This window comes from Pteropus alecto, unplaced genomic scaffold, assembly GCF_000325575.1.
Source record: "Pteropus alecto unplaced genomic scaffold, ASM32557v1 scaffold49, whole genome shotgun sequence".
Lineage (NCBI taxonomy): Eukaryota > Metazoa > Chordata > Mammalia > Chiroptera > Pteropodidae > Pteropus > Pteropus alecto.
The window spans coordinates 1,769,130-1,779,425 of NW_006443131.1; the positions used below are offsets into that span (position 1 = coordinate 1,769,130).

General features: G+C 63.8%; 2 protein-coding genes across 2 annotated transcripts in view; one reads left to right on the plus strand and one right to left on the minus strand.

The window, feature by feature from the left end:
- PKLR (pyruvate kinase L/R) overlaps positions 1-5,290 on the plus strand; it is a 9,173-nt gene extending 3,883 nt beyond the window's left edge. The window contains exons 5-11 of the mRNA XM_006923529.3: positions 57-243; positions 586-856; positions 967-1,117; positions 1,410-1,562; positions 1,653-1,819; positions 2,461-2,642; positions 3,239-5,290. Of these exons, the coding sequence (XP_006923591.1) occupies positions 57-243; positions 586-856; positions 967-1,117; positions 1,410-1,562; positions 1,653-1,819; positions 2,461-2,642; positions 3,239-3,345 (1,218 nt within the window). The 3' untranslated portion in view covers positions 3,346-5,290. The remainder of the gene's footprint in view (positions 1-56; positions 244-585; positions 857-966; positions 1,118-1,409; positions 1,563-1,652; positions 1,820-2,460; positions 2,643-3,238) is intronic.
- The window catches only part of HCN3 (hyperpolarization activated cyclic nucleotide gated potassium channel 3), an 8,616-nt gene continuing 3,602 nt past the window's right edge, over positions 5,283-10,296 (minus strand). Inside the window, exons 3-8 of the mRNA XM_006923530.3 lie at positions 9,244-9,405; positions 8,651-8,869; positions 8,102-8,248; positions 7,461-7,701; positions 6,434-6,598; positions 5,283-6,015 (exon numbers count right to left, since the gene is read on the minus strand). Coding sequence (XP_006923592.1) covers positions 5,315-6,015; positions 6,434-6,598; positions 7,461-7,701; positions 8,102-8,248; positions 8,651-8,869; positions 9,244-9,405 — 1,635 coding nt within the window. The 3' untranslated portion in view covers positions 5,283-5,314. The remainder of the gene's footprint in view (positions 6,016-6,433; positions 6,599-7,460; positions 7,702-8,101; positions 8,249-8,650; positions 8,870-9,243; positions 9,406-10,296) is intronic.

Sequence of the window (10,296 nt, forward strand, 5' to 3'; positions counted from 1 at the left end):
AGGCGGGGGGCGGAGCGTGGGCGGGGCCGAGCGCTGACTCGTGGCTCCGCCCCCAGGGCCCCGAGGCGGAAGTGGAGCTGGTGAAGGGCTCCCAGGTGCTGGTGACCGTGGACCCGGCGTTCCGGACGCGGGGCGACGCGGGCACCGTGTGGGTGGACTACCCCAACATCGTCCGGGTCGTGCCGGTGGGCGGCCACATCTACATCGACGACGGGTTCATCTCCCTGGCGGTCAAGAAAATCGGTGCGGACGCGCCTCCGGCCCCGCCGCGCGCGGAGCTGCGCGCCCCCTCCCGGCTCCCGCGTTCGCCCTTAGACCCAGCGCCCCTCTCCCGGCCGGCGTCCCTCCCCGCCCGTCCCGGGAGCCCCCGACATCCACACTCCCGGGCCCAGCTGGCCTCGGCGGGGAGTCGTTTCTTCCACAGGCGTCCGCCCGTGCCCGTGCGGTGCGGGGCCCAGACCCGGGGCGGAGAAACCGCGCGGACGTGGATCCTGATCTCTTGGCGGTCCAAGGCCCTGTTCCCTCGGCCGTGACTCTGCCCCTGGCTTCGCCCCTGACCTAGGCTTGCTCTGTCCATGCCCGCAGGCCCAGAGGGGCTGGAAACCGAGGTTAAGAATGGCGGCATGCTGGGCAACCGGAAGGGCGTGAACTTGCCTGGCGCCCAGGTGGACCTGCCCGGGCTGTCGGAGCAAGACGTCCAGGACCTGCGCTTCGGGGTAGAGCATGGCGTGGACATCGTCTTTGCCTCCTTTGTGCGGAAAGCCAGCGACGTGGCCGCAGTCCGCGCTGCTCTGGGGCCGGAAGGACAAGCCATCAAGATCATTAGCAAAATCGAGAACCACGAAGGCGTGAAGAAGTGAGGCTTGGCCTTTGTCCCCAACCAGCCCCGTCACCCCTCCTGTTCTCCCGTCCCTTCTCCCTGGCATCTCCTGGCCCCTCCCCAGCCCTGACTCCCCAACCGCCCAGGTTTGATGAAATCCTGGAGGTGAGCGACGGCATCATGGTGGCACGGGGCGACCTGGGCATAGAGATCCCGGCCGAGAAGGTTTTCCTGGCTCAGAAGATGATGATCGGGCGTTGCAACCTGGCGGGCAAGCCGGTTGTCTGTGCCACACAGGTCTGGAGTGAGCCTGGAGAGGGCCCCGGGCGCTCTGTGGGTTTGGGGACACCGGAGGGTGAACACCTACACTTAGTCTATAGCACGTTTCACTGTCCAGTGTCGGATCCTCAAACAATGACGTTAGGACGAGCTACTGTGACCCCCATTTTCAGACGAAGAGACCAAAGTACCCGGGTCACACAGTTTGTGACAGTGACCCTGGTTTTCAGGGCACTCTGAGCGCGTGGATGCCAGAGAAGTAGCTTGGGCAGGGTCCCTGATCGGAATGTGACATCCAGATGTCCTCCAGATGCTGGAGAGCATGATCACTAAGCCCCGGCCGACGAGGGCAGAGACGAGCGACGTGGCCAACGCCGTGCTGGACGGGGCGGACTGCATCATGCTGTCGGGCGAGACCGCCAAGGGCAGCTTCCCGGTGGAGGCCGTGATGATGCAGCACGCGGTAGGGGCTTGGGATGCGGTGCACAGAGGCGGGACAGCCCGCCCCCTCCAGGCCCCGCCCCCGGCCCAGCCTGACCTCTGGCGCCCGCAGATCGCGCGGGAGGCGGAGGCCGCAGTGTACCACCGGCAGCTGTTTGAGGAGCTGCGCCGGGCTGCGCCCCTGAGCCGCGACCCCACTGAAGTCACCGCCATCGGCGCCGTGGAGGCTGCCTTCAAGTGCTGTGCTGCTGCCATCGTCGTGCTGACCACCACTGGCCGGTGAGGGGGCCCCGGTGACACCAAGACAGGCCTTTGGGCCAGGGCAGGCTGGGACAGGCCACAGGCCTGGGTTTTGTCTTGTCATCAGAGATGAAGAGTATCGTTCTGGGGCGAGAGGAGAGGTAGCTGTGAGACCAGGAGAGGCGGACCCTGGGGCTAGCCAAGAACCGCGCCAGGGGCCATGGGGGGTGCCATCCCTGGGGCAGGGGCCCAGGGACAAGGAAGCCCTCTGCAGTCAGCCCACGGAGCCCCCCTCTGCCAAGGGCTTGCAGAAGGGCCCAGAGGTCTGAGTTCAAGTCTTTGCTCTGAAATGACACCTCGGGATGTCGCCCAGGCTCCGTCCCCTCATGGGCTGACCAGGGACACTTGTAAGTGGCGTCCTGTATAGCGGTGCCTCTTCAGAGGGGTTTTATGTTTCTCAAAGAGGGTTTTCATCACTGTCTCGTTTCATGTGTCCCTTATTATCTCATATCGTCCTTGTGTGGTAAGAAGGGCAGTCATTCTTGTACCCACCTTACAGGTGAGAAAAACCAAGGCCCAGAGAAATGTGATGACTTACCCAGCTTGGGTCACACAGCTTGTTGGTGACGCCTGGAACCAGAACCCAAACCCTGGGTCTTTTCCTTCTCCGCCTCATTCAGCTCTGCCCAGCTCCTGTCTCGGTACCGACCTCGAGCAGCAGTCATTGCTGTCACCCGCTCCGCCCAGGCTGCCCGCCAGGCCCACCTGTGCCGAGGGGTCTTCCCCTTGCTCTACCGTGAACCTCCAGAGGCCGTCTGGGCAGACGATGTGGACCGCCGGGTCCAGTTTGGCATCGAAAGTGGTGAGCCACCTCGGCATCCTCCCCGGCCGCCCTGGGTTGCATCGTGAGCCCCAACCCCCGCCCAAAGGGCCTCGCCTCTCTGCTCTGGTCCCATTTTCTCCGTGAGGCTCACTAGGACTCGGAGATGGATTGGCCTCTGTGGGACATGCTGAGGGAGGAGGGTGGCCAGAGAGAGGGCAGGGCCGTCCCAGAAATCAGCCCAGCTGCTGCCTGCACCAGGCGGCTGCAGCCTGGCAGGACGTGAAGAGCGGGGGGTGAAAAGAGAAAGGGGAACCCAGTCTCCCACAGCTGGAACATCAATCTAGTTTAAGACTGGCTGTGATCGTACCCCACCTCTTCCTGTCAGCATAGCGACCCAGGTGGACCGACTTGCTGCTTAGCAACGCGCCCCATGCCACCCACGGGCACACCTGCAGCTCTCCTAGGCTGCAGTGGTCAGAGTCCCTGTGGTGCCATCTGTGGCACACACTGTGGTTTGCCCCAGGCCCCTCATTCCCTACAGGGTGGCCTTGAGGAGGTAGAGGGTGGTGGCTGGTCCTCACTGTAGGGCTGGCCTGGGTCCCTCAGTGGCTGACTGTCATCTTCCCCCCGCTCAGGAAAGCTCCGTGGCTTCCTCCGCGTTGGGGACCTGGTGATTGTGGTGACAGGCTGGCGACCTGGTTCTGGCTATACCAACATCATGCGGGTGCTGAGCATATCCTGAGGTGCTCCCCCCGTCCCGCCCCAGCCAGCTCTGGACCCCATCCCTCCCCCGCTCTCCCTTCGTCTGTCTTCCCTACTGTCCCTCCTCCCTAGCCAATGCCACATCTGCCATCTAGCCCCACACCAGGGTGCCCCTTCCCCCTCTCCATTTCACGCAGGCCCTGAAAGTCTGTGTCCATTTAAGCACTGGTCATCCCGCACACCAGTCGTACAATGCCTGCGCCCAGCGCACTCAGCTGGACCCTAAGATGCTCCAAGCCTTTAATCCCAGCTTACTGGTTAATTCTATTTCCCTAGGCTTCCCACGCCTGGGGGCGGGGAGGGAGGGGAGCCAGGCAGTCGTGTTGTCTCCACATGCTTCATATCCGTGCAATCCGATGCTCACATGTGGCCTTTGTGGCAATCTGGGCATCCCGAAGAGAGGACCACCTCCTCCCTCCTGCAACTGCGCCTGTGGGGAAGCCAGGGTGGGGGAGCGGGGGAGCAGCCAGCCTGGCGAGCTCACCTGTCGCTGTCGCCACAGTGTCTGCTGGCCGGCAGGCCACTCCCCGCCTGGGTGAGGTGCCCCGCTGCCCCTCCCCGCAGCCGGTCGCTATGCCGCCCCCACTCTGCTCTCACACACAAACCGGGAGCCAAAACGAGCGTCTCTATGTTTTTTAAAGCCAGCTGTTTGGAAGCAATTATAAAACTTCTCCCACACACGCAGAACCCCAGAACTCCCCACGCAGGAGAAAAGGAGGTTGAGGGTCCCAGCCCCATGTCCTCTGATGCTATAGAGTAGGTGTAGAGACAGGGGTGGGCTGAGGGGTTTCTCTTGTCCCTGAGAAGGCAGGGGAGCCGGCTAGCCTGCCCTTCCCCAGTGCGGAGACCCCGGCCGCGCCCCTGCTCCGGCACCGACTGCAGTCCCCGCAGAGAAAAAAACCTGAGGAAGGACAGCCCTCCGCCCTCAGGCGGCCCGCCCTGCCCCCGCCCGGATAGGGGAGGGTCCCCTGTAGCTGCCAGTGGAGCTGGCCAGGACCGTGGGAGCTGGCACGGGGCCGCCCTGCCCTGCCTGTCTCCCTGCCAGGAGACCGAGGGCGGGGTGGGTAAAGGAACGGGTGAAGAAAATGAAGTTATAATAAATAGGATTAGCAAATCAAATACGATTATTAAATGACTGAATAAATAAGAATAAATAAATAAAAAAAGAAGAAAGAAAAAATGCCATCTAAAGATGCAGCCACTTCGGGTCGGCTCTAGCTCGAGCGGTTCCTTCGTCACGGCAGACCACTAAAGATGCAGCCACTTGCCCCCACCCCGGGGGGATCAAGGCTGGCACACTAAGGAGGCGCCAACCCTCCCTTCAAGAGGGACATCGCTGGGGCCGGGACACAGAGAGGAGGTGGCGCCCGATTCACAAAGAGACAGTCCTACCACAGAAACAGTGCGGGGAACTTGTCAGGAGACGTGTTCCCACTCAGGGGTTACAGACGGGGGTCCACACGTGGCAGCGACGGCGGGCGCCCACATCAGGGACCCATGACATCTGTTGACAGAAGCGGAGGCACCCCGCTGTGCTAGGGGGACGGGAAGATGGCTGGGCCAGGGTCATGGGCAGGGAAGTGGACATCTAGTCACTTGGCAGTGATGGCAGTGGCAAGTCCTTGTGCTTCGTGAGCTGGCATCCTGGGCCCCAGCCTGCGCCTGGCAGGGTCACGGCCAGGGGAAAGCCCTCGTCACTGGGCTTGGCGTCCCTTCTGTCTGGCAGTGGAGACTGCAGCGCCTGGCACAGTGCCTTGAGCACGGTGGGCGCTCGGGATGCTCGATGAGTGGGTGCTGGGGCAGGAGGCCGCGGGGCGCCTGAGGTGAGGACGGAAACCGTCTTCCTGGCAGTGACGAGAGGGGTTCCCACCGGGCAGTGTCCCAGCCCCCCCCGAAAGGCGACAGCCTTATGGCATATACTACTGCACCTGAGAGCTCATCTAAGGGTTTCACATGTTGGCAGAGAGCTGGGGGCCCTGGGGAGTGGCTGGCTCAGGGGCTGGTGGCCTGGGGGGCTGGGCTGTCCCTGGAGGCTTGGCCAGGAGCCCTGAGGGGGGCAGGCGTTCACTTCCTGAGCCCTTACGCCCAGGAGAGCCATCGCCTGCTGCCCGCTGGGGCAGGGAGGGCTGGGAGGCTGAGAGGGGGCGGCCCCGAGGTCCTAGTCGCCGTCCACCTCCTCCCGGCGGGGGGCCCAGCAGGGACACCTGGGAGCACCCAGCCCGAGACAGGCTGGCGTGGAGGGTTCGGGCAGGTGGGGCTGGCAGGCGGGAGGTGGATGCCCATGGCCCCTGGGCCAGCAGAGGGCCAGCTCGGACAGGCACCAGTGGGGAGGCTGGGGAGCCTGCGGAGCGTCGGGCAGAGCGGGCCAGGAGGGTGGCTGGCGAGTCGGGGGAGAGGGGTAGGGAACCCCGCTGGTGCGTCAGGGCGATGGCCACGCTGGAGGTCACGGCGGCTGCCTGCAGGGGCGCGTGCACCAGCGGCTCCCACAGCACTGGCTTTCCGCTGAGCCGAGCTCCCGTGCCCGGGGCCAGGCCCCGAACCCCCCGAGCCATGTCCCGGTCATGTTGCACCAAGTGCTGCTCCATGATGCCCCCGCCACTGCCCGGACTCGGCTCCGAGCGCTTCCGCTGCAGCACGGAATTCTTCTTGCCTGGTCGTCCGGAGCGAGGAGTGAACACAGGGAAGGGGTCCGGGATGAAGGATGGACGTCCAAGAGTGCGAGGGTCAGGTGACGGGGGTGGGCGAGGGTGGGGGCGATGTGACAGGTCGGGGCCGAGTGCATGTCACAGACATCAGAGACGGTGGGGGCCAGGGACTCAGGGAAGGAGGGCTCAGGGCATGGGGACTGGGGGCGATGCCTCCAGGGGCAGGAGGTAGGTGCTCATTGATGAGGACAGGGAGCCCGAGTAGAAAGGCCGATTGGGGCATTCACTGGCACTGGGGTGGGCTAGGGTGTGACACGGACCATTGACGCTGGGGACGCCAGGGCCCTGGGACATGGGGCTCCTTGCCATTGGGCTGGGCCGGGCCCGGCTGGCCCCAGACGCGACACAGCGAGCAGGCCTCACCGATGCGGCGCAGCCGGTCCACGGCCACCGTCTCGAAGGCCCGGCGCATGGTGGGGAACTCCTCGAGCACGGCGTTGAAGTGGTCCACGCTGAGCGAGTAGAGGCGGCAGTAGGTGTCGGCCCGCACGCTGGCCGTGCGCCGGCCCCGCGTCAGCAGGCAGATCTCTGCGAGCCGGGGAGGGGGCCTTCAGAACCGCTGTCCCCAGGAAGCCCACTCGCCGGGCCCGCAGCGGCCGACCAGCCTCCACACGCCTCCCCGGCGGGCAGAAACTAACGGTCACTCACTCGCCCACCCCAGGATCCCTAAATGCTCCAAGCACTGTCGCTCCCCAGACCTGCAGTTATTGTCCTCACCCTCCAAATCAAAGCTGACGAGCCGGCCGCTCTGGCTGGCTGGCTCCACGGTCCCAGCCGATTCCACTCCATTTCCGTTTCCACCCCACCCTACCTCACCTCTCTGTCCCAAGGGGCAGGCCTGGGCAGCGCCCTCTGTGCTCTCCCCTCCCACCCTTCTGACTGGACACCGGGGACAATCCACAGGAGAGACGCAGTGGCACAGGCAACGGGCAGCACGATAGGGATGCTGAAGGCTGGTGGGGATTTTGGGGACGGAGATTATGTGAGCCTCAGGTCGCTTTGGGCAGCGGCTGGCAGAACTGCCTCCACTATCCTAGGCGGGGTCCCTGAATCACACCGGTGACCGGGGAGCCACCAAGCCCGAGCCCTGGGACAGCAGTGCTTTATTCCTCTCTGTCCCTCACTTCATACGATCCTTGGATTTCACCGCTTTTGGTTCTAAAAGGCCCACTGGCCCGGAAACTACCAACCGGGCTGTGCATTGGACTCTCTGGTGAAGCTTTTTAAGACAGAGCTGCAGGCCCAGGCCCAGAGATTCTGCCTCAGTAGCCTGGGGAGGGTCCAGAACCCTGATTCTGCAGCACGGCCAGGTGGGGCCCTGACCCAGGGGAGCAGCTGCCCTCAGCCCCCTGCTCCAGCCCCCCCGCCGCCCTCCCCGAGGCCTGCTGACCCCCGAAGTAGGATCCGTCAGTGAGGCGGGTGTCCCGGGCGCCACGTGCCAGCACGCTGAGCAGCCCGTGCTGGATGAAGTACATCTTCCGGCCCATGGAGCCCTCGCGCACCACGAGGTCCCCCGGCTGGAAGACCTCGAATCGCAGCTTGCTGAGCACCGCGGTGACGAAGCCGGGGTCCGCGTGCGCGAACAACGGCATGTGGGCCACCAAGCCCCGGCAGGTGAAGTTAATGATCTCCTGGGCAGGGGAGGGGCCTGTCAGGCAGGCTGTGCCCCCTGCTCCGAGGGACCCCCATCGAGCTCATCTGTCTCCAGAGGCCCCACCCCTGGGGTCATGATCTGCGAGGATGGGGATGCTTCAGTGGGCCTGGGACCGTCCCTCAGCCTTTGCCTTCAAAGCTCTCCCATGAGCCCTGGAAGGACCGCCCCCCAACAGAGACCCTGCAGCCCCTCCCGTGGACACTGCACGCCCATAGCCCTTTGGGAAAGACCCCAGACCCTAAAAGCCCCGAAGGCCTGGCCTCCCACGGGGCCCTCTGCAGGCCTGCCCACTACAGGTGCGCCTGCTGCCCAGCAGCGCCCCCACAATGTGCCCCGGAAGCCGGGGTCCCCAGGAGCCCCCGCCCGCCCGGCCCCACCTCCCGCAGCGGCTCGCTCAGCTCGCCCAGGATGCTGTCCTCGTCGAACATCTTGCCCTGGTAGCGGTGCTCGTAGTACTCGTGGATGCGCTGCCGGGTGTCGGCCGGCAGCTTGTGGAAGGCCATGTACTGCTCCACCTGCTTGTACTGCAGCGCCAGCCCGTGGCCAGCAGCAAGAGACCCGGGGACAGACGTGGGGCCGGAACAGTGGAGGCAGGTGAATGCGGAGGAGGGTCACAGACATGGGTCCCACCCCGGGGCGGGGGAGACACAGAGACAGAAGAGGACACGGGGGCCACAGAAGGACATGAGGATGATGGTGGACACGAGGAGGACATGAGCACACTCACGGGAAAACCCAGACGTGGGCAGAGGAGGGGTCCAAGGACAGAAGCATAGGTCCAGACAAGCAGAAGGTACGGACATGGGCATGGGACAAACGCACGGGGGCCAGGAAGGACACCGAGACCCGCCAGGGCATGCATCAGGCTCGACCTGCCAGCTGCCGGCACCCTCATGCCCGCCCTCCTGCCTCCCGGCCCCGCTGACCTTCTCCTGGTACTGACGCCGGGAGGAGTCCAGGGACTGGATGAGGGCGGTGGCGTGGCCGATGAACATGGCGTAGCAGGTGGCGCCCACGATCATGCTGAGCATGGTGAGCCAGACGTCGGGCATGCCCACGGGTGCCTGCTGCCCGTAGCCGATGCACAGCATGTGGCTCATGGCCTTGAACAGGGCGTGGGAATACTGGCGGCCCCACGAGTGGTTCTGGGGGCAAAGTATTGCACAGCTGGGCGGAGGGCCCTCAGCGCCCCTTCTCCTCCTGCCCCCTTTTGTCTCTCCCTTCGTCCTTCTGCCTGCCCCCTTCGCTTCTGACCTCCCTCCTAGGAGCCACTTAAGTGGCCCGAGGCAGTAGGGGCCTCTTCGGCAGCTCGGGGGCATCACTTCCTGCCCAGGTTTCCCTCCCTGTCCGCTCCCCGCAACCCACGAGCGTGTCCTCTGGGTCCCTTTCCTCCCTCTCGCGTCCCCTCCTCCTCGCTCCTGTTTCCTCTTGGTCACCTCTGCCCCCTGCGGTCATCCGGCTACTCAGGCAGAAGAGCCCTCAGCAGGCCCAGGAGAGGCAGGGCTGTGGGCGTTCTCACCACCATGTGGTTGATGGAGACCCAGCAGTCGGGAGGGAAGTCCTGCAGCATGGGGACCAGGAACTGCAGACAGCCATCCCAGTGACACAGCAGCAGCATCATCCCGATGAGGTTGAAGATGCGGACCACAGCACTGGCCAGGTCATAGGTCATGTGAAAGATCTGAGGAGTCCGAGGAGGGGCGGCTGTGGACAGGAGCCCTCCCGCCCTTCCCTCCTCTCCCAGCCTGGCGAGTTCTCTCTTTCAACTTCTCTCTGGCCCCAGCCTCATGGATTTAAAAAAAATGGCCATTATCTGTAGAGCTTTACAGCACACACATACAGCTAATACAAAGTAGGCTGTGCAATGACTTTCCTCTTATACATAAGAAAATTGCTGCCAGTTACATGCCCAGCAGGACACAGGGTCACAGCAGAAACTCAGAAAGGTCTGCTGCATGAGCTGCCCAGGGGTAGCCTGGAAAAGAGGAGAGGACGTTTCACAGTGTCATGTCCCTGGGGCACGTGGATAAGGACTGATGACGGCAGCCCTCTTCCCCTCTAATAATAATAATAGTAAGTAATTTGCTGAGAACTTACTCTGTGCCGGCACTGCTCTAAGTGTTAACTCCTTTAAACCTTATAGCCCATCATCCGCAAGTACATGTAACATTCTCGTTTTGTAGAAGACGAAACCAAGTCTCCGTATAAACAGTAAAACTGGGGTCTGACCGCAGGCGACGGGGTTGCAGAGTCCACACTCGGAACCACGACACTCTGCTGCCCTAGAGCCCAGCCTCTTTCACACAGGGCAAGTCCTAGTCCCCGTCCCCCATCCTCTTCCCAGAGTCAACTAACCCTCAAGCATTTGTCCGGCAGCTGCGCTTCATCCTTCCGCACCTTCCTCCTGCACCAGCATCCTCGCCTGCGGCCCCCTCCCCCGAACTCTCACTCTGTTCTTGCTTCTCCCCCACCAGTTTTGGAGAGAGCCCACTTTCGGAGGTCCCACTCACGCGCCCACCGCCTAAGGTCACCGGGAGCCCCACCCACAGCGCTTTCCCGCGCGAGCCCGCGC